Source organism: Choloepus didactylus, chromosome 10, assembly GCF_015220235.1.
Source record: "Choloepus didactylus isolate mChoDid1 chromosome 10, mChoDid1.pri, whole genome shotgun sequence".
NCBI classification, from domain to species: domain Eukaryota; kingdom Metazoa; phylum Chordata; class Mammalia; order Pilosa; family Megalonychidae; genus Choloepus; species Choloepus didactylus.
The window spans coordinates 67,426,432-67,452,353 of record NC_051316.1 but is presented as its reverse complement, the minus strand read 5'-3'; the positions used below and the strand labels follow the sequence as shown (position 1 = coordinate 67,452,353).

Below are 25,922 nucleotides of genomic sequence, written 5' to 3'. Positions count from 1 at the left end.
CTGGGTACCATCACCTGGTCAAGTTGACACATGAACCTAACAATCACAGCCTGTATAAGGACTTTTCACAGATGCAGAATTATGTGGTCTATGGGGCAATCCAATTAATGACAGATATCAAGAAACCAGGATAGCTTCCCTCAGGATTTAGTTGAGTGGATTTTCCATAAGCTATTGTTTCTGAATGTTTAGAATGAGCCACGTATGTTTTCAGGTGACACGTGGGAAGGTAGAGCTAATCCCTTCATCTTTACCCTAGATATACACAATAACTAAATCTATGCATGCAAAGTAATTTCTAATATCATCAAAGCTCACGTCATACAGATTTGAGGTTGATATATCAGGTGCTGTGCAGCCATGGAAAGAGTTCTCTTTAGGGAAAATGAAGATTTGGGCCTTTGAAGATTGTTACTTTTACCCTTGTAGATGTAAAAGTGCTGCTGGGGACAATTCTGATCCACAGGCCAACACTGTTACAGACAGAGAAATAACAGAGGCTCCCACTGGGCCAATCAGGCCCATCAGTTAAGAAACAGGTCTTCAAAGATTCCTCTGTGTGACCATCCATCAGTGGAAGAAAAGAGAGAGAGAGAGAATATAGGATGTATCTGGATTTACAGAGGAGGATGACAATAGTAACAGCATTAACTCTCCAAAGGCTCCTGAATGTGGCCTCCAAATCTGGACTCAATTTCTGTGGATACCAGTGAGCTTTCGTGTGCTTTTGCTTTAAGCAGTTAACAGTTAATATGGACAGAGCCAAAAGTCATCATATGGAAACTCTGGGAGCACCACACAAGATAAACCAACATTTAGAGACAGGTCGAAACAGTAACCCTTAAAATAAGTTGTCCAAGGAGAATGAGCTTACAAAGCTATGAAAGCTCCATCAAGTAAATTAAAACATGGTTGTATTAAAAGGCAGCACACCTTCTGCTCTAGCCATTTTAGGTTGATATGAAAGAAAATTGGAAATTGTTTGCTGCCAGTACGCATGGATTTTGTTAGTGTACAATAAAATAGGCATCCTGAAGTATGCTTTTAAAGAGGAGACTCCATGACCTTTAAGCTGTTTTTCTTAACTCTGATCTCAAATAGGGATTCTCAAACTTCTTTTACAGTTTTGGTCTGTTCTAAGAACCACCTCAGGTCTGAGAAAAGAGATTGGGTCTGGGGGGAGGGGGTGTGCAGAAAGAAACCAAGCACTGTTCCTGGAATTATGATTTTTTTTTTCTTCACTGTTTATCTATTCTGTACCACTCAGCTGTTCTCTGTTGCACAGAAATAAAGTTTAGTTTAAAAGTATGTTAGAACAAAGCTGCAGAAATTGCCTGGAATTTCCTTCATTTGCAGCCATCTGGCTTTCATTGCTTGCTTCTTTCCCCTCCTGCACATACGTTTACCAAATCTTTTCAACACACGCTGGCCAAGCTATCAAATGCTTATAATTAATTACAGTCATACTTTTTTTTTTTTTTTTAAAGTTAGTGCTTTCTGGCTTCCTTTGGGTTGCTCATACCATTGCTATTACAAACCAGAGAGATAGTGAAGTTTAATAATTAAGACTTAGTTGAATAAGAAAATCTAATCAATTTGAGTCATTTTAAGTCCTGAATTAAAAATACTTCTTTCTTTCAAATTAGAAGTATCCTTCATCAAAACTGAAGGGGAAAAAGAATTTTTCTGACTGCCTACTATGTGCTAGCCGCTTAATTAGTATTTTGTCTCATCTCATTCAACTCTTACAATAATTCTATGAATTAGAGATTATTGATCCTGTTTTAGAGAGGAAGAAACCAAGGATCCAAAATGTACATGACCTCTTGAAGGTCACAAACAGCTAAACGTAACAGGACTTGAATACAGGTCTAAATCTATCTGTTGGTCCTTTTGTTTTGTGGTCCCAGGGATGTAAAAAGATCTTCGGTGCATATTATTAGGTGAAAAACTGACATTGCCAAAGAATATAAACAATATGATACCATTTACAAAAGGAAAAAAGCCTTATATGTTTGTATATGTCTATATATGCATATAAACACATAGAAAAATGACTGGAAGGGTATGTATGAATTTATTAACAGTGGTCATCTCCAGGGAGAGGAAGGGAGTAGAACTGTAGAGCACAGCAATGATTATTTCTGCTGTGTTCGCGTTTTTAAGAATGAGAATATTCATGTATTACTTGTATAATTAAAATACTCAGAAAACTTTCTTATTGGGAGCATTCCTTTCCAATGACTGAACTTAGCTCCGTTTTGGCTATTTCTCCCTTCGTCGGTCTAACTCGGTACTGTAGGACTGATAGGGTTGTGTGGCTTCTAGAGACAAATTGCACAGAGGGTGGTAAAGGTGTCTAAAATGATTTTCCACCTTGCAATAATAACAGCTTTACCATTAACTTCGATTCTTCTTGGAAGCTCACAACTAAAAACGGTCCTGATCACTCATGGCCAATTTTAGGCAAAATCATGAACGGATTCACATCTGTCCTCAAGGTACTACCTCCTATCTCTTCCTAGAATCAGCCTCCTCCCTGGGTAATGCTAAATGATTTACTCAACCTCCATCTTGTCCACTCTTCCCTCAATTAAAGTATGCCCTCATATTCTTACTTTGGGGATACTTTAGAGTACATGGCTGCTAAGGGATATTATCCTAAGGCTATTTATATTTTAAATTGGTATTTAAAGTCATAAGTATATCCTTCCTGTTGTGGATATCTCGATATGAGAATGCATCTGTCCAAACCTGGTAAAAGTTGGGCATGTGCTTCTGATATAGGCTCTGCCATTCACAGAGGGTAAGTCAGGTGAAGTTTAGTCTTAGAAAAGACTGTCTAGATAGAACATGCTCCCCAAGGCCTTTTGGTATTCTCCGTGTGGTGTGATAACTCTGACCACATACAAGAAGAAAAGGAACTTCCTAGCTGGTGTTTGGTAGGACGTACAACTACCTGGGAAAGCTAGCTATCTTTCTAGGGCTCACCTCTCAGAGATATAAGTCCAGTGACCAAGATTTGGAACATCATTTCTCCATGTTCCACAGAAAATTCTATGGTTCTTTTAAACACTTGGATATCAGTAGGGACCTAGAGCCCAAAAGAGAGTAGACCCTTGGGGGCCACTGGAGGACCTATCAAATGTAGAAGGTGCACTGAACAATGCAGAGTAAGAACTGTGCATTACTGATCTAAATTACCACCAAATGAAGAGAGGATGCTTGGGAAAACATGACTTTGCCTCTCCCCAACATATTTTCTCTTCCCTATGCATCTTACACCCACATTTATAGGCCACTGTACTTTACCCCCTGGACTGCTTTAATTAGTATCATTCTATACATGCTCACCTGTGCATGGTTGCTTCAAAAAACAATCCCTGGTTATCTCCAGTGAGAGGGCCCTCGATCTCGGAGTTAGAGGGGACTGGTAGAAAATCAGAGAACTAAGTTCATCTGGAGCAGATGGAACAATGTTAAGCCCAACAAGGTTCTCTGCCCATGTATAAAAAGATCATAGAGTAGATTAAGCTTGTCTAACATAACCATAGTTAGTACTTTGTGGATGGGAAGTAATATCTTGTGTCCTATTTCTTTTGCTGCTCAAGGAAGGGAAGGGTTCAGTGGCCACAAATCCCAGAAGACTTTCAGCTAGTTCCAGGTACTGATTCCTAGGCATTGCCTCAGCCCATCACAGCATTTGGATGTCATTACCATACAGGAATGTGGTTAGAAAGACCCTTCTGCTTGTTTTTAAAGTGATGGTAAATACGCAGAACAGAAATAACAGCAATTATCAGCAAAAAAAAAAAAAAAAAAAAAAAAGCAGTAGTAGTAGTCTAATATCCTGGGATATTCGAGCAGGACATGGTGCCCTCAGATCATCCAGTGCACCCACTTCTTTTGGTAGATGTGGAAATAGAAAGGGTGGGTATCTTGCCCAGTGTCATATGTCTAGTTGGTGATGAAGTTAGGATGAGAGGCCAGGCTTCCTAATTTCCTAGCCAACCCCCCTGAAGTTTGTCCACATTGAATCTACTCTGCTTCTTTCTATGGGAGGGAGGGGAGGTGGTAACGGGTGGGTGAACTAAAGTCAAATAGAAGTGCGTTGAGCCCTTTACCTATGCACTTAGGTCTTAGGCTCACTCAACTAGAAAGCTGTGAGGCTGGGACAGATATGGGCAACCAGGTGGGGCAGAGCTAGGAAAAGAGGTCTCCCAGGATTCCACAAACTAGGTCTGGGCTCTTCTCTGTCCCACCCTTGTCTGTATCCTACCGGCTCTGTTCTTGTGGGTGGGGTGCTAATCCAAGCTGCGCTGATTTTCTGGTTGTCTTGAAGAATAAGGCACTAGCAGCCCTCTCCACTTTTGCATTTGGAGGGGAAAGCCCAGGCCCACCATTCAGATCAATATATTGAACAGGTCTGGTGACCAGCAGAAGGGTCACTAGGGACTGTGCCATTGTATGATCCGAAGAGGCTTATAATCTGTATCCTCTAGGTCCCAAGGGAAGGAATTTAGGATGCTGAGAAATAATGCAAGCAGTATCAGCTTGACTAGGTAATTATTGTTGATGCCGGAAAGTAATACATTGCTTCTTGTATGATGCACTTTGCAGAAAGAGAAGAAATAACATTTATAAACAGCATTTCCCTTCATATTTATCATATAACCTTCCTATCCAATAACATTCTTCATCCCATCAGCAGATCTGAAAGCCTGGATTTGGCTCTTTAAATGTCTCCCTTTCAAAACAGAATCACAGATGAGCTGGTTTAGCTTCTACAGAGATTTGCACCAAAGACATGTCTAAAGGCAATCCGCTCAAAATACCATAAAATTGTGTGGACTGGAACAGTGATTGGATTGATTAACTAAGACTCAAGGTTGGGAAATAATGAGACCCAGGCAGGGCTGAACAACGAAATGGTCTAATGGATTTTACGCATTTGGAATGACACACACACCCCAGAGCACGCTATAATGAATCTGCATGCTGTGTATATACAGATTTCACAGTGGATCAATTATACCACCCAGATGCTTCAGTTCCTTACGCCCTGCAAGCCACATGCCAGTTTATTACTGTGGTATGAGGACTTGAGGGCACAGGCTAAAAGGTGGCAGGGACTGTGGAGTCTGTGGTCACTTCATGTTGCTTCCAGGAGAAAATAAAAGTGGCACACGCACATGCCAGCTATGCCACAGGGTTCGCTTCAGTGCATGGAGCCTTCTGGACCCTGTACATGACCACTGGGCTGGAATTCCAAAGCCCTGTTTCAATTAAATTTAAGTGGATTGGACTAGAAGTTTGAACTCATGCTAACCGGTTTTCACAACAGTGGGTAACAATAAGCATTCCAGTCTTGCCCATGGAAAGATGCACCCCGTTCTGCATATGCTCTTGGATGGGAAGGCAGGTGATGGGCCCCTTACCTTGCTGGGCAGGGATCCAAACTGCAGGATTTGAGGAGCTGTGGGGGCCGGCGGCTGGTCACACACAGGCTCTCATCAGCAGGCTCCCGTGTCTGTTTGTTCAGGCAGCTCACCACAGCCTCCTGGACACCTGTGTACAGATCACACTGTCAGGCCAGAGTGCAGAGTGGGTGTGTGTAGGGGTGATGAAGTGTAGACAAGGCAGCTGGTGGGAGGTCTCTGTGACTGGTAGGACTTTCCCTACATGTCAGAGACAGCAGCTTAAAGCCCAGGACTGCCAATCTGGTCAAGGATCACTCGATCCGGGAGAAAGTACTCACAGACTTATGGCCTCCAAAAGCATGTTCCCTGAGGAGTACAACTCCCCCCAGAAAGAGAGGCTCCCACCCATACTGTTGAAATGTTTAAAAAACGCCACTAAATGATATGGTCACCAATGTTGAAACCATGCTAATTAAATGCAGAAGGGAAGAGTGTCCAAAAAAAAAAAAAATAATAATAAAAGGTCCCAAGACCTTCATATGTTATATTTTAATCAATAGGAGATTGTTATATTTGGAAGGGGGGCCCAAGGCTGCCTTTTAATATTCAGAATTCTATAAACTGCTGTGCTCTTGGGGCCTTGTATCCAGGACTCCATTCTTTGCTGGTTTCCTTTTGATTCTGGTTCCTTTTCTTTAGTGACCTAGGGCAGCTCTGGAACTTGGAACAAAGAAGGAGAACAAGATGCATAATGACTGCATCTATGGAAAACAATCCTCCCACTAACACCCACAAGTCCCTGAATCAGAGCTAGTAAAACAGGAGTCTGAGCAATGACTGGGACAAGGCTACCTGGCAAGTCTTACAAGGTGGTCTGCAGGGACCCTCATGGAGAATTCCATGGGTCAAGGAAACATTTACAGGGTAGTATATAATGACCAGGCATTTTATTGTGGTGCTCACAGTCATAATGACAATAGCTATAGAGTGAACATTAGCCAGGTACCAGGCTAAGAGCTTGACAAATGTCATTCAATCCTCTCAACACATCACATAGTAAGCACTATTTTTACCCCCATGTTACAGATCAGGAAACTGAGGCTTACAAGGGTTATGACTTGCTTAAGGTCATACAAGTTGTTAAATGGTGAAGCTGAGGGTGGCTCCAAAGCTTGTGCTGTGCTCTTAGCTCAGAAGTTTTACTGACCTATAGCATTAACATTTTAAGAATACTAAAAGGCTGCCATAGCTGCTTCCCTGGAGGTCGTCAAGAATAACCTAGACATTTGTCTGGAATCATTTCAGCAGAGTTCAGCTTAAGGGAAGAGGCTAGACAGGACATTCTTGCTAATTTGCTTTCAGCTATACATAACTACGTACATAAAGATATCTATAGCTAAAGATATCTATCTGTAGTTAAATACTTGTAAATAGTTATAGTAGAGTATGTAACTATGCATGTAATTCGTTTTATATATAAATATATATTTTCTTGTTTTTATTTTCTGCATTGCGTCATCAAATAGTCCTAATTTGGTGCAACCGACCCATCACTTGTTAGCCTTGTTGCTTTGCTCTTTCTAGTTACCCTATATTTCCCCCAAGAAGTCACCATCCCAAGCAACAGGCAAATGCTTCCTAAGATGATGTTTCACTGACTTATACTGGTCACACAGCAAAAAGTGACATTTTAAAGCCAGAATCTGAATCACCTTTTTTCCTGGTAATTTTAATTAATAAAAACATTTTTTATCAGGGCAAATCAGTCACAGTTTATTTATGCTGTGGCCAAAATGGCACCCTTTACACTCCCTTTTTTTCCTAAGTTTTTTAAAATGAGCTTCAAATTTTAATTTAAATATATCATGGCCAATTCAGGTGGAGCATTTGAGAGGTACACCACACATTCAAATTACACCATTATATTCTGCATCCTGACTGCAGGGTGTTATTTTGGCTGCATCTGAAATGAGCTGTTTGAAATTCATCGTATACAGGAAAACATTTCACAAGAAATTGTTGATATCATCACTGGTATTTCCCACTATAATGGCCTGGCAGTGTGAAGGTAATGGTGATGAACCACTGGATTTATCTAGCAATTCCATACAGAATCTAGAACTCTGGTTATGCTAGAAACTATAGAAACTAAGTTTTCAATTCATTTGCCTAGTTGGGAGTATCCAAGAGATTCTAAATGCTTTTCTAAAGTATAGAATATGATTTTTTTTGGGGGGGGGAAGGGGGCATATGTTTTTTTTTTTAAATTGTGGAATACAACATATTTACATATAAGTGATAACTTTCAAAGTGCAATTTAACAAGTAGTTAGAGAGCAAATTTCAAAGAATGTTATGGGTTACAGTTCCACAGTTTCACTTATTTCTTTATTGTAAAATATATATGCAAAAAGGTGATAACTTTCAAAGTACGATTTAGCAAGTAGCTGTAGAGCAAATTTCAAAGAATGTTACCAGTTACAGTTCCACCATTTCAGTTCTTTCCTTCTAGCTATTCTAATACCCTAAAAAACTGAGAAAAAGACATTTCTACAGAGATTCAGTATTCATAATCCTTTGTTAAATTCCAATTTATCTGTTGCTACCCGTTCCTCTAGTTTAATCACTTTCCTGATCTTCAGGGATGTCTAGGCAGTGACCACCCTAACTTGTTCATGTTGAAAAGGGGCATCTGGTTGATATTCTCGAAGAGGCTCTTGCCTCTGAGTTTTGGGACTTAGCTGATATGTTTGTATTTTATTCAGCTATTAACCTCTGAAATTTTAAGAAACTGGGTTGACCATCCTGAGGCAGGAAGTGACCACAGAGTTCATCTCGTGTCTCTCCTGCAGGTGCGGTGCCTGCTTCAGGTGCTGCTCTTTCACAGACACCGGTGTGGACCGTATGTGACCAGTTTCCACTTCTGTGAACCTTGTTTATAGAATTTAGGCCCTTTTAAGACCGCAAGGAATCAGTGTAACAAGAGCTAAAGTTTCTAAAAGAACATCAGTAATCTTTCTTAGATATGTAGAACACACATTAATATTACCCAAACTGGCAATCACAGCTCAAAGATAAAACCATCAACTTAGGGGTGGTTAACTGCTGAGACTAGAGGGTTAATAACTTAAGAACATTCTAGAGTAACTAAATTCGAATCCAATTTATTATAAAACGAGGTACTAGGTCTCAGCCACTCTGTGCATTGTCATAAAGGCCAGTGGCCTCCGCCTTCTACGGTGGGGCTTAGGGTCGTGGGGGAAACTAAGGACAGTGTTCTGTTGTAATTAAGGGGTATCTGGGACCAGCCCTGCAGTCAGCACTCAATAAATTTTTGTGGAATGAATGAATAAATGCCTAAAGGGCAGGGCATTTTAAGCATAGCATGCAATTTAGGCGAATGGGGTGGTGGGAATGGATGCTAGGGGGAAAGAAACAAGTGAGGGAGCTGTCAAATGGGGAGAGTGGGAAGTTGGAGGAGAGAAGAAATGTGAGGATTTCACCTGTGAGTCCTCAATATACTTGGCCCAAGGGAGTCAGACAAGGCTGTGAGATGTTAATTCAGCAAGTCTGTGCTTTTTCCAAATGGGCTAATATACACACTCTCAGAAGGACATTTTAAACCAACACAGAACACATGTTTAAGTACAGTACTTTACGATTCTGGGCTTTCCTTTCTTGACAGATGTAAAAGTAGAGAAGATTCTTATGGAAAAGGGAGCAACAGGTACAAGACATCACCTCCCATTTTTGCTAAAGTCAATTGCAAGTTTTCCCTCAGTTAGATTTTAATGTTGATTTACCGTCTAGAAGTTTAAACTAACAAAATGGCTCAGGTTCAAAACTGCTCTCCTTGACCACAACTATCAGTTCACATATGGGAAATTTAAATATAACAAGGAGGTGATGGTGGGACACAGGACACAAATCTGAACAAGTTAGGCTCACTTTCAATCTTCCAGAAAATGGGATTTTCAGTGTTTATAACTCCCAGAATAGCATAATTGTTATACGATATTTGATGACAGCTCAGGGAAATGCAGCCACTAACTACAGACTAAATTACTAACTAGTTCCTTCTGGTTCTACCTCTGCTAGGTGAAAGGTGGCTTTTTTTGTCTATTCAATTTCATCTCGTGAGATTACAAAAACAATAAAGTTAGCATGACCTGCCTTACAACCCAAAACTGATTTTAAAACCTACTTGTTAATCATGCACATTTTTGGTTGGCATCAGCAGACAGGATTAAAAATATATATGACCTAGAGGTTTATATTTTGGTGAAAGATCAAAGTTGAGAATACAATAAAATGTTACTGTCAAACAATGACTTGAATATATACATGTCCCATATAGTGAAATAAGTTTTTAGTTCATATAGGCATCGTATGGACCATATAATCCAAGCATATTTTCACCACTTTGGAATTTTCAATTCTAACATTTTAGGCAAAATATATTATCTTGACACCGTGATATAACCAATGGTAAGTGTGCTCAGTTGTTGACAGTTAAAGACCAAAGAAGTTTCAGTACCTTTCCCTGGCCCTGAATATAAGGACGTATAATTTTTGTTACACGGACAGCTCCTATAGGCAGAAATCAACTATATATCAAACAACCAGATCTTATTTCTAAATCAATATATTCTGAAAACATTTTAAATTATACACATTCCTCATATACTCTGCACTTTGAATTCTATACCCCTGGTTGGTCAGCAGAATGGTTAGAATCTTGAAGCCAAAGGTATCCAGTTATTTATATATTGTCATTGCATCTATTTTTTCCATCTGTTCATAAAGTTCCAGGCTTGACTTGTAACTGAGACCATAGAAATTTTTTTTTTTGCAAAGCACATTTGTTTTAGACTAGATATAATGATCATTCAGGTCAGGTGATCATGGAAATTGGGGATAAAAATAAAGCCATCTGAACTCTTAGTCATTCAGGATATTGGAAAGAAGCAAGTGTAGCCACTGACTTCAGCCTTTCTCTCTAACCTCTGAGCTCCTGCCAGGGCTCAGAGATCAGCAAAGCTTATTTAACACTTCTCCCTCAGTAAGCATGAAAAAAAACTGTCCTCAAAATGAGTGAAGAATACCATATAAACACAGTTACATTAGCTGTGTTCCAGAAAACTGTCTTCCAGAATCAGATGGAAGAATTTAGGTTTTAAAATACCAGAGCTCTCCATTAGAACACTTCTGAATCCAAGGTTTGAAGTTGCAAGACTTAGAAACAACAAGAACATCAAGGTCAGGACTATTAAACACTTACTAAGACATGCTGAAGGAAGTTGATTCTCTGCTAGTACTTGTTCCACTATTCGTTTCTTCTCAACTACATGTGAAAAATTTGGGCATGTTTATTCTTATGTTCTCACTAATGACAAAAGATGCTTTTGAGTTTCCAAAATGTTATGGTTTAGAAAACAGTTTTGGAAAATAATTTGAATACTTTTTTACATCTGTTGCAGGAATGCAGAATCTTAACACGGAAAAAGGGGTCATGAGTAGCCAGTTAGAGTGACTTGGCAGGAAATCGCCAGCATTGCCTCACCCATCAGGATCTCTTTTAAGAGTAGATATGGGAGACAGTGGTAATACGACTCTAACACGTATTTTCTATAGTGGAAAGATTGTGATCTCACAGATTTAAATGTTGGTTTAAATGCCTTCCTCCCCCACTGCAATTCCATTCATTACACCTGTAATAAAGAATTCGTGACTCTTGTATTGGTTGTATCACCCTGGAATATACTTGAGAGGACTGGGTCAATATAAATAGAATAACCAAGTAACATTCATAAGAGGAAGCTTCAGGAATTCTCTAAATACTTAAAAGAAGCAGCATGTTATGATAAAAAGACCCTCCAGACAGAAATAAAAGCCCTGTCCTAGTCCCAGCTGTCACTCACCAGCTGTGTGATCCAGAATGAGTCACTCAGCTTCTTTGCATCTCAGTTTTTCCTCATTTGTAAAATGGGGGTAGAGTCAGACTGGTATTCAAACTCCTTGCTAGCTCCAGGAAACCACACTGTTAATTATTATTTTATTCATCTTTTTGCTTTGCATAGATATTATTGTGGGAAATCAGATGAGTAAATTGGAGGGACTTTAACCTTTCTTTGGGAAGAGCATAATGTTCTGACGTCTTCGGTCTCAGTTCACACAACGTGCGAAGGCACTAACGCGCTCAACTAAATGTTGAAGACCGTGCCAGGCCAGTGTCAACTGTGCTTTCTTAGATACACTAGGATCTATCACAAAACATCAAAATGACAACTGAAAGTAAAAGCATTAGCTGTGTTGGCCACTCACGGCTGACAGTCTTACACGCACTCAAGCCAAAAGAGAAATACATCTGTGTTTCATTCAGTATGCTTAATATTTAGAATGGCCTCCTCCCCAATTCTCCCTGCTTATCATTCTTGGAATAGAGACAGTCACATGACACAGTTGCCTGCAGGGAAAGAAAAGACCCAGAAAGACGAAAAAGATGGCAGGGATCCGAGCCAGAGCTCCCCTTCTTACCTCCTCCACATGATTCGGAGCACTTGGTGAAGCCCTCGTACTCCCAGTCGTACAGCTCGTCAAAGTCCTGCAGGCCGCCGAGGAGACCATCTGCCTCTTCCGGGTTTAACTCAGGAATTTCCCCATTGCACGGTCCTGCGTAACAGGCACGCTGGGACGCCGGCTTAGGCCCTTCGCATTCGTCAACAGGCAGATCTGCCACGGACTGGGAGAAAGACAGGAGCACCTGGCACCTGACTATTCGCACCTGGGTTCCCATGCCACAGGTAACCGTGCAGGCCGACCAGGCCTCTGGGATGAACCTGCAGCCAGCAAGCAAACAAGAGGACAGGATGAGAAGCCCCAGGCAGGACACCACGGGGGTTCTGAGGGGCCGCATCCCTCCTGCCTCCGCTGCCCAGTGTGTCTCAGGATATGCTCAGGGCTCCATTGCCCTGTCCTGTGATGGGCACTTCAGGTTAGTTCAGGAGCTCATTTGCCACTGATTCTGGATTGGTTTGTTCACGAGCGTCCTGTGAACTCCCAGCTGCAAGGCATTCCAGCCACACACCATCTGCTTTGCGCCATTAACGGTAGCTCTTCAGGGCAGGGGATTGGTAGTTTCTTCTCTCTCCCTTTAAATCCCACCACTTGTGCCTCCTGCAAGATGCTGGCTATTCTTATAGCAGACTAATATTAAAAACTATAATGAAAGAAGCCCTTGGAGATATTTGAGGAAGTATTTTTTTTTAGACTGCATCTCATATTCTGTAACTTTCTTTGCTTTTCTGTTTAGTATGCTTCCCAAGGTTTATTTATATGTATAAAGAGGTTTTTCTTGTAAGTTTCCAAGAATGGAGCAGTCTTGCTCCTCTCACATTCTTTAAATTAGTCTAAACTCTAGTTCTTTTTATATCATAGAGAAAAGCCATGCTACAAACTTAAATCCACAGGCATGTCACAATCAACACGAGGTTCTGTATTCATAAAAGTTTGTTCAACATCCTCTTTCCCCCAAAGAAGCCACATTAATAAGAACTTTGTTCTTCTCTGAGCCTGTCTAGAATATAGGACAATATCCGAATTCCAAAAAGTTCTACCTCCAATAATAATCAGCAATGGCCATAACTGCAATGCTCTTGAGAAGGGCCTATGGAAAAAGCCCAGAGGGAACCACTAACATTTTCAAAAAGTTAGTATAATAACTTGGAAAAAGAACTTTGGGATAATCTTTTTAATTTTTTTCCATGATCCTATTCCTTTCTCACAGGGAGTCCTGCTGAAGAGGCATGCAAACCTAGATCCAAACCTGGCTCCTTAACCTTGACGTTGGCAGAAAAGGAAAGCACTGGTAAGAAAGTTATATAGCATTAAATCCTAGCAAGTGCAAATAGTTCATATCTAGTTTAGGGAATAGTTCATATCTAGTTTAGGGAATTTAAATTCTAACAGCAAAACAATCCAAGTTTTCACAACAAAGTTGTTTCCTGGGCCTGAGCCTTTCGTGGAACAGAGGTGACCTGCTTTGGAGAGCCAGACTTCCCCCAAAGCCACACACCGAGCTCTGGGGCATGGCAGGAGACCCTTCAAAGAAGGGTCTGATCCTGCTACCTTTGAAGAAGCACCCACTAGGAGAGAACAAAGGTGACCATACAACCCTGTCAGGCAGGCAGGCCAGGGAGGAACGGCCACCCAGAATTATTCCCAAGAAATTCTCATCACAATTTCACCTCCCTCTCCTGTTTTTGAATTCTTGACCCAATCTTTTGGCACCTAGAGAACCTGGGGGAAAACAGTATCCTAACAAATTAAAAAGTCTCTTTCTCTTTAAATAATGCCACCTGTTGGAGCTTTTTAGAGATGTAAAACCATAATTTGCAATCAAAATAATTTTAACCCTCTAATTACACATTTACATATCCTGCCTTGCTGCTGGAGCAATAACCTTGTCAAATTCACTAGCAGTGAGTTTTACAAACACAGGTGCAGACATAAAGGAAAATGCATATTAAGCCATTTTGTATATGAGAAAAACAGAATCAAATGATAGGCCTGCCAACTTTGACAACAGTGTTATGATTAATGATTTTTTAATAATGGGTGACGAGATTTGTTTTCAAATGAAAAAGATGACAATGTTTCCAAAAGAACAACACCCTATTAGCTTTCCTTTGTGTTAAGGATTATTGTTCTGTCACCTGTAATAGCCCTTTTCAGTGACCATTATAATAGAACAGGGATCAGTAAACTATTTCTTTGTGCGCCATACTGTCAGCCACAAAACAGCTATAGACAATCCTTTAAAAATAGGTGTGGATGCGTTCCAATAAAACTTTATGTACAAAAAATGTGGTGGTGGGGGAGGGTGTAGAGGGGCTGAACTTGGACTGGGGGTCATAGTTTGCCTGCCCCTGCTATGGAGCATTTGGTGGAGATGCCAAAAAACACCGAGATTCATAGATGTTACCCAAACCTTATTTACCACAGATACAAACTTATAGGAATGAAAAGTAGCCAACTCAACTTCTTTGCGTTTTATCTTCCAAAATGAGTCTCAGATGAAATCTAGAATATAAATAATGCACAAACTAAACCCTCAGCTCTCCTTGCCTATAATGTGTGAATTACTTTGCGTCTGGTCTCCTTCCAGGACCATGAAGATAAAAACACAGGAAGTAGAAACGGCATGCAAACAAAGCCCCATGAACTTACTGCAGTGATAGAAACTTTATTTTATAGTAGCGTGTCTAAATGAAAAATGTGTGTATGTAAATGTATATCCATATACATACATATATGGATATATATATATGTATTTGAGTATCTGGATATTTGGGTTAATAGCAAAAACAATAAGCATCTGCTTTTTGTCTCCTAAATGAGAGTCTTATCAAATGTAAAACAACCTTACTGGCTTATGTCCCAACCCACTATCCTCAGGTCTTCATCAAGTTCACACCAATTAAAAACAATTTGTTTTTAAGTGGTGCTGTCTTTTGGCAGTCATCTTAATTTCTCTAGTGCACACACTGTATGATATAATACATTCCCTCTCACTGAAGGTAGGAGATTGTATTTCAAAAGAAAAAATATCTGATAGTACAAATGGCCAAATGAATAACAACTATTTTTCATATGACATTTTCCCTCACATCCCTAGGATCTCCTAATTTTCTGTTTACCATCGTGAGCTTTTTGGCCACAAGTGTGAGTAAGCAAGGTCAGTGAGAGGGCAAGCAAGAGAGCTTGAAGGTTTAATGTGGTATTCAGAAGTCTTCAAGTTGAATAGCATTTGCTGAGTTAGAACCTTTAAAGCGAGACTTAAAATGGAGCACAATAGACTTCTTTTATTAGTATGTTGATTATTTTGATGTGCAAATGTACAACTTACTTTAAATGCAGCATTTCATTTTTACTGAAAAGCATGAAAAGGTTCTTATTGTTGAAGTTTAGATTGGGTAATTTTAACAGAAGAATTTGTTTAACAGAATTCTTTTGCTAAAATTCTATTGTCAGATCAATGAAGAATGACTGGATACGTGCTGTTCTTTAAAAGATTGGCTTGAACTTCAGAAATGACTGATATGATTTCTGCATTTAGTCTTTCCATCTCCAGGAAATAAAGAAGAAAACGACTGGCAAATGAATGATTTATGCTTCTGTCTGGTCTTCTATTTGCAAGCTTACTGTTTCATTTCATTAACAAAGGTGTGTGCTTTAAGAGTTATTGCCATAGCCCCCTTTATGAAATAGAAAATACTTATAAATGTGACAAATTCACTTATAAAACCCCAAAGTGGCTTAGATTATTAGTGATGATTATGGAGTCAGAGGCAAGCACTAAAATAAAATAAAAACATCACTTTACTAATACAAAATTAAACAGAAACAATTAACTCTTGGCTAATTATTCTCGTGTCTCTGCAGTTATTAGCCAGAGTTAGGTTCTACTTTTATACACACACAGTCAGTCTGTAACTAAGATATTTAACTTTTCCTTTCTCCCTATTACTTTCTTCTCTCCTCCATTCTTACTCAAAATAAAAATAGCTTTATAGGTGTGTTATTTTGTGCTGTCACTAACCTCATGCTCGTTTCAAAATATAAATTAAAACTTGTGGTAGATTACATTAGAAATGCTTAATTTTGGTATAATGTTCCAGTCTTCTTACATTTTGAGATATGAGTCTCTATAGGGGTTATGGTTTTCCTTTCCTTCTTTTTTTTGGTATATGGGTGTGATACGAGTGGGGGCATGATATTAGAGTGAGGAGGAAGGAGGGGATGCATACTGAATAGTATAGGGAAAAATTATTAAAGACTGAAATAGAACTAAAAGAACTGGGTGTCCTGTTTAGTGAATCCTTTCAGATTATTTCAGCCTTCCATTATTTCTGAGCTTTTTTACCACTGTGTAAACTGCAGAAAACTGATAATAATCCAAATGATTCTTGTCCTGTGGACAGACCCATTTGGCATCTATTTGTAAATTCTTTTCAACATTCTTATATGCCTATATATATATGGTTCTTTCAGTTTTCCTTTGAATCAGCTGCAACATCTTACTGACTCCCTCACTAAAATTTATAAGGTAAATAAAATCTTTGACAGATGTTCATCTTATATTTGCATGAGAATCATGATTTTTCCCTTTTAAAGCATTTTATTCTTTAGTGGGCACAGAAGAATTTGGAAAATAAAATACTGAAAATGTAAAATGTTGTATAAGAAATTCTATCCTGAATTAACCAAAGTATGTTTTATGTAAATATGTCATTTGGAGGTAAAAAACAAACATCACCATACTTCATTGGTAATAGTATGTTATTCTATACTGCCTCATTTTCCTTTTAACCCAATCTTCCTTGCTTTTATTCTTCTTTAGTTTTGAAAAGTTGGTTCTTCTACTAATCCTAGGCAATCCTTGAAACATTAATGGAGTAAAATCTTTAGGAAGAGGTTGAGTTACCTGCACCTAAACTGGGCTTTTTGGCAACTGAACTGAAGAGGCATCTGGGTATATGAGGAAAAAATGCTGCTGGGTTGGAAAGAAGCTTCGGAAAGGAAAGAGAAGACTTTGTCTACTTCTACTTTGTCTACTTCCCATTTTAACTCAGAGGAGCTTATGTAAAAGTTTTTGAATTATTTAATGTCTCTGAATGAAATTAAAAGGGAAGATTTTAAAAACAAGCTCCAAAATCAGTAAACAAACAAAAACTCTTCGGAATGCCACTAGGGGAATGCAATTCTTCAGTTGAATCATTTTAGGGATTTTAGAATTACTTGTAAAGTCCTTAAGACCAAGACAACCTTATAATGATTATTTAAAAATACAGTTAAAGCATTAAAATTTTTGGAGAATGCTTCTCCAAAACATCCTTCTCATTTACTTGGAGCCACACCTAAATCATTCCAAATAAATGACAATCTCACTTATTGTGAAAGATATTTAGTCAAGGATACTTGATCTGAACATGGAATTATGAAAATATTTCTCAACTGTTTTTATTAGCTTGCAACTCTCTGGAACTAAAATAATTCATGATAGTTATGCAACTCATATTGAGGTCTCCAAGCAAAAATTTTCAAAGGTATACAGGAGACCATTCCATAAAACATGTGACAGCACATTTAAGAGGCTCTGCAAATCCTTAAGTGTCAGGCCCAGACAGTGAGCGTCCTTCAGCATGTTAAGATGTCCCAGTAGGTATTATCAAGATTAGAATCATCCTGGAAATTAAAATAACAAAACAAAAGGCAAGTTTGATGCAGCCACCAATAAAACTATTTGGAAAAAAATTCAGTAACTGCCCCTGCCTAATGCTACTAACCAGTAGGAATTTGAGGGAAAGACCAAATACCAAAATACAGTAAGGCAGTATTGGGAGAGCTGTATTTAGTGGCATTTTCCAAGTAGCAGACTTCATTTTTTCATGGCAATGATGCCTTTTTTGGGTTCTTTGAGATGCAGCTGGGCTTTCTGTAAGAATGTCTCAGTGGCTTTCTTGCAGAAAATGCTCAGTGCTAGAAGGTGGGGAAGAAAGATTGACTGTGTTAAAGAGCACCATTTCCCTTTCAAAGAGACTTTATATTATAAAGGAAATTCTCCTGGGATCAGAGTCCTCTGTTCCAATGAGTCCAGAGATTACTGGGCTCTTTCAAAGAATGGGGTCTTATATATTTGAGCACTTTTTAAAAATCATCTTGCAGTTCTGACCTAGCCTTTCTCTGATATGGTTCTAGACCAAGATTTTAGGAGTCTTACCAAATGATGGGCCCCCTTGTCCATCAAGAAGTTACTCTTCGTTACCAGAAAAAGTCAGCAGGAAGACAGTTAACAGTTTTTGAGAGTCTCAGCCTCACATTGTCTGCTAGTACTGACAAACGCAACCCTCAGCTACCTTGTTCTCAGTGGCACCCAACACAGTTGGCCATGCCTTTCTTCTTGAATTAATTTCTTCTCTTGACTTAACATGCTACTGAACTCTCTTGGTATTCTTCCCTTCTCTGGTCTCTCCATTCTAAGTCTCCTTTTTTAGGTCTTTCTCTCCTTAAATTCAAACTCAAACCCATATTGCAATGCCCCAGGGCTCAGTTCTGTGCTGTCTTTGATGTGTTTATCAATAATTCCTGGTTTCAAATATCATAAATGTACTGATAACTTCTATGTTTTTAGTATCTGATCTAGATCCTTTTTCTGAGCTCTATACCCAAACTTTTTTTGGGAAGATTTGGTGTAGGGAGCCATATTTTCTCTTTGAAAGGAGTAAATGTTAATTTAGCATAATTAATTTATTTATCCAAAATATATATTGTGCCTCTTTATGTGTCAGGCACTATTTTCTAGGTGCTTTATAAATAAAGTTGTTACATCTTAACAATAACCTTATGATATAAGGACTATTAATATTCTCATTTAATATACAGATGAGGAAACTGAGGCCTAAGTCACACATTAGTTAGGTTCCATGCTCTTAACCACTATACATTGCTATGTCTTCTGCTTGACATTTTTACTTTAAATTTCAAAGGCACCTCCTACCAAAATTATACAAAATGGAACTCTTGATTTTTCCCCTTGCCAATCTATTCTTCTTCCAATCTTCCCCATCAGAGAAAATGACACTACTAGCCACCCAATTGCTTGAGTGAAAAAATAGAGTTATTCTTGACCCCTCAATACCTCTCACATCTAAACTCTTCCCAAATTCTTTGAATTCTCCCTCAAAAATATATCTGAAATTCACTTATTTCTCTCCATCACCACTATCACCACTTTGATATAATAATAATAATAATAATAGCTAACACTTCTAGGTGTTTTAGGCATTTTAAAGGTGTCTTAAGTCTTTTACATATATTAACTCATTACAATATTAATAGGAGATGGGTATTGTTGGACCCATTGTGAAATGGGCAAAAGAGATTATTGGCAGTCCCTTCAAAGGAATACTGGCATTATCTAGCAAACCTTCCTGGGGTTTGTTTAATTCTATAGAAGTGTGAGTTTCTTATTGCTATTGGCTAATCTATTTTATAATCTCTTAAAGAGAGAAGTTTCCTTATAGAGGGCCAGTGATAATACAGATGTTTCTTGTCTGTAGTGAAAGAAATTATTTCTGTTCATGTCAGTGCAAATGAATTTTGTCTGGTAAAAAATAGAAACTTTTCTAAATGTAATACTGACTTGAATTAGTTTGAACATCTTACTGATTTCTTCAATAATCTGGGTTAAACAGAATTTTTGACACATGTTCATTTGATATTTGTTTGAGAGTCATGATTTTACCTGTGAAAATTGTATTTTAACAGTACTATTTTCATCCCAATTTCTAGATGATAAAGTGAGACACAGATATTTCCAAGAGCAATCTACCAAGATAACTTTAGGCCATTCTCCATCTTCATCTCCTACTCTTCTCTCTTTAGTCACTACCCTCCAGCAACACTAGTCTATTTTCAGTTCTTAAAGTGTGTAAAACTCTTTCCTGACTCAAGGTGTTGGCATGTGTGGGTCACTTCCTGGATGACTTTCATCCTTTTTCTTAACTTGGAATAATTCCCATTCATCCTTCAGGTCTCAGCTTAGATGTCTCTTCTCAAAGAGGACTTCTCTGACCCCTACACCTACGTATGCCCTGTTTGACTCTCTCAGAGCACCTCTTCATTTTCTTATAGCAGTTAGCCTTTGAAAGTCACTGTGAATCTCACTAGAACAAAATCTCTATGTAGGCAGAATTCTTTCTGTATCTATCTATCTATCTATCTATCTATCTATCTATCTATCTATCTATCTATCTATCTATACATTTCCAGTGCTCAGTATGGAGCGTGGCACATAATAGGTAATCAATAAATATTTTTTCAAATGAATAAAATAAAAGCAAGGGTTGATGTTAGGAGTGACTTCATATTGAGCTTCTTCTTGGTTCTGACAACTGAAACCAAGCTGGATAAAGAGGCAACATACTAGAAAACCCTAAGAAATTAAACCATACTTCTCAGTTGCAAGGATTGACATGAGGAAATAAAAAAAAAACTTTTTCTGCTATAGTTGTTTCTTATGATATTTAAAAATAATTCTGCCAAAATTTAATAGCTATAGTGGGTCTATTCATTTATATTTATTATAGTTGTACTTAGTATGTGCTGGCCTGTTTCATCTTGATAGGGTGTTGATTTATCATGTAGTTTGATGCAAGTTTAAATTCTGTGTCCATCACACTGCAATTAAATCTTAATAAAAATGCTATTTTATAGAAGAAAAGGATTTGTGAGCAGCTTTCAGCCAGAAGCTGACTTCAGTAATTTATATATGATTCTCTGGTCAAACATTACCTTATCATACCACCAGCCACTCAACAGTGAACACGGCTCTGGGGCATTTTGGAATTGTTACCAGGTTAGAGGGACCCAGGAAGAGGTTCTGTTTTTCTGACTGTCCCTTAGACCCCAACATGCACAAAGTTGTGGGGAAAAGATAAGATAGGCATCTAACTGCGTGTTGTCGGTACAAATGAAGCCAAATTACTCCATCATAAATGGAAAATAAAGATATGACACTTGTTTGAGACCATCTTTCTCTCCTTTCATTTTTCTGACCTATGTGAATGGAACATGATTTAGAAGTTTGGTTTTCCTTGAGGCTAGTTTGATTATTTAAAAAGCCAAGACCCAGGGACTAAACTGTCATTTAAGCTTATAATGCCATCAGTGGATTTGTAGTTCTCAACCTAATACCAGAATGTAGTTTTTAATGCAAAGTACTTTCCTTGGCTTTGATAAAAATCTAAAGTACTATAAATGCAGAATACTTTTCATGAACCATTTCTTCTTCACATGGAGTGAAATTAGTTTATCTTGCAATTTTAAGAAGATTTCTTTCCCTTAATTCAACAAGTTTGGCAAAGCTTTCCAAAGAAAAGTTCAGTTCATTAAAAATGACCTTAATGGACTTAACATATATTGGTGGTGACAGGGTCCATTCTTTACTTTGGCTCACAAGGATCCCATTAATCTGTCTTTGTCCCTCTCTAGGGCTCAGCTGGGCTATAGCTCAGACTTGGCTTTCTGGAAGTAGCCTCAGAGTGAGCAATAGTGGTGATGGTGGGAGGGGTTGACTCAAATTTAGAACTTCTTGGTTGGCAATAAAGACTAATGACTATTAAAAATGGCTCTGCCTGCTCTCTTGAGTTTGTTATTGATTTTGCTGTCTCTGTGCATGCTGGAAGCAAGCTATGGGGATCAACAGTATTTAACTCTAAAAGTTGAAAGTAGATACTTTTCTATCCAAGCATTTCAGAACTTTCCCTATTTTTGCAATTCCCTACAAATCTGGGCTAAAGTCAAAGTGTGGTGCTTCCAAGTGAGAGTCTTCAGGGAACCCCAGAAGTGTAAAGGAAATGAGGCATCAAGGTGGTGTCACCTGGGAAGCCAGTAGCTGAGTTTTGGGTTAAATATTATGGTTATCCCTCAAATACTATTAGATGCAAGATGTATAAGGCACATATAATATCTGCCTCAATTTCTCCATTGGTAAATGAGTGATTATTATACATTTTAACTCCCTTAAAGGATCTCTAGATGATGAAAATGCTGAGAAAAACCCAATCATAACCACAGTTAACACATTACTGCATTTTAGATACTTTACATATATCCTCAGAATCACCCTGTGATGTGCATACTATTATTGCATTATTTCACAGATGAGGAACTTGAGGCATACAGGGTTAAATGATTTGCCCCAGGTCCCCTATTGTTAATGGGGTAGCCAAGATTCACACCCAGGCAGTCTGCCACTAGAGCCCAGACTTTTAACCACAGTGCACACTGTTGCTCTATATGGTGATATGATCAATAATTAAATTGCTTTTCACTTCAATCCTAGCAGGGCCGTATCTTTGTAGAGCACACATATAAACAGACTCAACCCTCACCAACTCACGTAGTTGGTAGCATGTTGTATCTGAAAAGAAATTCAAATTTTAGGAAATTACCTACGGTTTCTGTAGCCTATTTTCCACATATAGGTAGGAATCAACTAGGTACATATATTGATGCAAATATTGTTATCATTTGCTATTTAAAAAGATCCAATAATCTTTCCCCAAGAACTAATTTTGGAGTTAAGGTCATATTCAAATAAATTATATTATAATCTGCCAAACACCAGTTCACATCAACATCCCCATTCATCTCTTTCAGTGTATATTACATTCTCCTCTCATTTATTTCTCATATTTGTGAAATACCATGAATTTTTTGCTCAGAAGTAGATGCAATTCTAACATACGGCAGTGGAAAGAGTTTGGAAATTCTCCTATACTCCTTTTACAATCAATAATACCATCATGCTGAGCATACCCAAATATTAATTAGCATTTCTTAAAAACAGTTACAGCTTATTTGTTCTATCTATGGGTAGTTGGTCAATACTCAACAATTTGATTGCAATCGTCTCATTCCTGTGAAAAGGATGACTTTAAGGTTTCTTGTAAGCAAGGGCTATTAGGTTTATATTTGCAATACTAGCACCTGGCAGAAGGTATGGTTCAGAGTAGATGATATAGGAAGGAATTTGGCTTCTTTCCTTAGGAGGTGTGAAAAATAGCAGATCCAGTGACTTTCCAAGTCATCTAAAACCCATTAATCAACCAGAGAATTTACATTAAGCATTCTCTTTGCTGCTGAACATGATATAAAGGATGAGGATGATGATTTGGGTAGATGGGGAGGAGCCCAAAAGGTACAGGGTTGGAAGTAAGAGAGGTCAAGACTATTGTGAGGATAAGGGATGAGTCAATCTGGCCAGGGTAAGGTTTTAGATCTGCTATGTGCCCAGTCTCAAAATTAAATGCTTTCGAGCTATTTTAATTCTTTAGTTTTAATGCTCAATATCATTCTGTGTGAACATAACATTTTGCTGGATGCAAATAGTGTTTAAATTTCTAGATATTAGGTGGGTTGACACTTGATTCTTAAGAAGTACATCTGTTTCTATACAAGATATTCTCTTCCACTTTCTGAGGCTTGAGATTAGTGAGGAAAATATAATTCAGGCATCTTTTATTGCAGGTACAAATAACAACACTATCTGGATCCAGTACTGATGTTTGAGTCCCTAATTATTCTTTAGGGGAAAATATAAAAATACATGTCACACAATTAACATTTCCATCCCCACTGTAAAAAAAAAAACATATGAATTCACATTCTTAACCACTGAGTTAAGCCAGCCACATTCTCAGACAACTTATTGGGTATAAGTATTGATTAATGTAAACATATGTTTAAATACCACATATTTAAACACTATTTTCAACAAGGTAAACAAGGCATTTAATGACTATAGCATCACCACAGTGACTCTCATTAGCCTTTCTTTCGGTATCTAATTCCTTGTGGGTTCTGTTCACACAGATGTATGTCGGGAATTTCCCTCTGCTTCTTGTTGAATCAGCCCCATCACTAAGCTGATGCCATCTGGCCTCCAGATACTACTGCTGTCTTCTGCTCACTTGCCTTCCTTCTTATACATATATTTTTAATGGTTCAAACCGAGATTATTTATGATACTACGTTTAAGGTCTGAGTATTGTGTTAAAACACAAAAGTGTTTTCTTAACCAGGCAGCATAGCTGTTAACTGAAAATCTAATAACTCAAGATTTTTAAAAAATGCATGATCAAGGCACAGAGGACCACCCAATCCTACCTTTAAGGGGATGGCACTGTTAAGGCTTTCCACCCGGCGAGTGCCAGCTGTTTGATGGGGGAGGGGGCTGCTTAGAACGGCTGAGTTGGTCACGTCAGGCAAAAGGGACCCACACATCTCCGGTTGCTTGTTCTGAGCCATCCGAGAAGAATTCTTGGCAACTGCAATAAACCTGGGAGGAACCTGGCTTCCCTAGGTGCCCTCTGCCTGGGATGCCTTATTTTAGAGAGCAGAAAGTCTGAAAAGAAAGGGGTAGAGCACCTGGGGTATCCAGGATATACCTTTTTCTTAATCCTTGATCACTCAGCAAATTACATCTTGATGGGCATTCAGTGGTTAACGGCCTGAAGGAGTTAAGGAAATGAATGATTTCCTTCCTATTCCAAGTCAGATCAGGCTTTTCGAGAAAGCCAATGGAATAACTTCCTGTTCAGCAACAGTAGAAAAGCTGTCTCTAAATGTCCTAGAGATCACCACGGTATCATTTCTCAAGAAATTAAGCTGTCAAAGAGGTCGTAGTGATATTTACACACATCTCAACCAAGACAGCAAGTAAGGTATAAAAATAAGAGATGGGAAATCTAAATCAGTAATTCGCTCTAGTTTCTACATGATAAACAAATATAATTGCACTACCATATTGTAGATCTGATCTTCCATCAAATAAAATAAAATCTTGAGGGTTTAAAAAATACCTAGGAAATGTTCAGTAGAGGGAACCAGATGGGCTCAATCTGGCATTTAAATGATGTGTCCTAAATCTAAAAACACTCCCATAAGCTGGAAGCAAATTCAAGCAGACACATTTCAAATCACAGCAGAAGAGAATTCCATCAATAACTTTTCCCATCCCCCTTGTCTAGTGCTAGTTTGGCACTGATATTACCCTCAGGAAAGTGGGACCCTATAAGATTCTTATTACTTGTAAAAGTCTACCTTTAGCCACAATTCCTTCTGTGTTAATTGGGTAGCAGGGATGCCTAATGATTCCTCAGCTGATGTCCTCTGAACCAAGTTATGTTATTGTGTTTATTTACAAGTTTGTCTGTGCTTGATCAACTTTGTTGTCTAAAGCCCTGTGTCAATCTAATCTTGGTTTGGGGTTGGATTTTGTTAGCATTTTCTGCTCAATGGAGACAGACAAAAATACCTTGCTAAAAAATTCTTGCTGCTGGTTGTCAGGAAAGCCTGGTAATAATGTGTGCTTGAATCAAGGCAAATTATGGCCACCAGTGAAAAATCAGCTCCATGTATATAACTCCCGCAAGTGGACTAGGAAGTCATTTTTGTATATCAAGAAAATGTATTCATCACAATATTCCTACCTTTGTACCATATGAATAAAATACATTATAAACCAATCTGTTTCTGAGAAAAAATCAATACCTTAAAGTATTTCTAAATTGAAACTGGATCTTAATATGATGCATCTCAATATTCAATATATCAGTACACTACCCCAATGTGACCCAATCACCATACTTATTTCAGCTATTCTACACCTCATTCTTCTGTTCTATGAAGTTTTAGTTATTTCTTGGCAATTCTGTTCTTAGTCTTTTATTATACTTTTCTTCTAAACATATCTTAGAGTGGTTGTTTTCCAACAACTTTTTGGCCAGAATGCTAAACAATCTTTTCCTTACATTTTGGGGTTACTAAAAATATCTAACATTCAATAACTGTATCTTCATATGCTAAAGACTTTAAGGTAATGGTTTTCCTATATTATTTGATGAGACAAGCTGGTGATAATCTTTTCATTTTACAT

General features: G+C 38.3%; 1 protein-coding gene across 3 annotated transcripts in view; it reads right to left on the bottom strand.

Annotated features, from left to right (window-relative positions):
* The window catches only part of ADAMTSL1 (ADAMTS like 1), a 433,636-nt gene that overhangs the window by 186,494 nt on the left and 221,220 nt on the right, over window positions 1–25,922 (bottom strand). For all 3 annotated transcript variants that reach the window (XM_037797567.1, XM_037797569.1, XM_037797568.1), the window contains 2 exons: window positions 11,957–12,258; window positions 5,439–5,568 (listed from right to left, as the gene is read on the bottom strand). In XM_037797567.1, coding sequence (XP_037653495.1) covers window positions 5,439–5,568; window positions 11,957–12,258 — 432 coding nt within the window. The remainder of the gene's footprint in view (window positions 1–5,438; window positions 5,569–11,956; window positions 12,259–25,922) is intronic.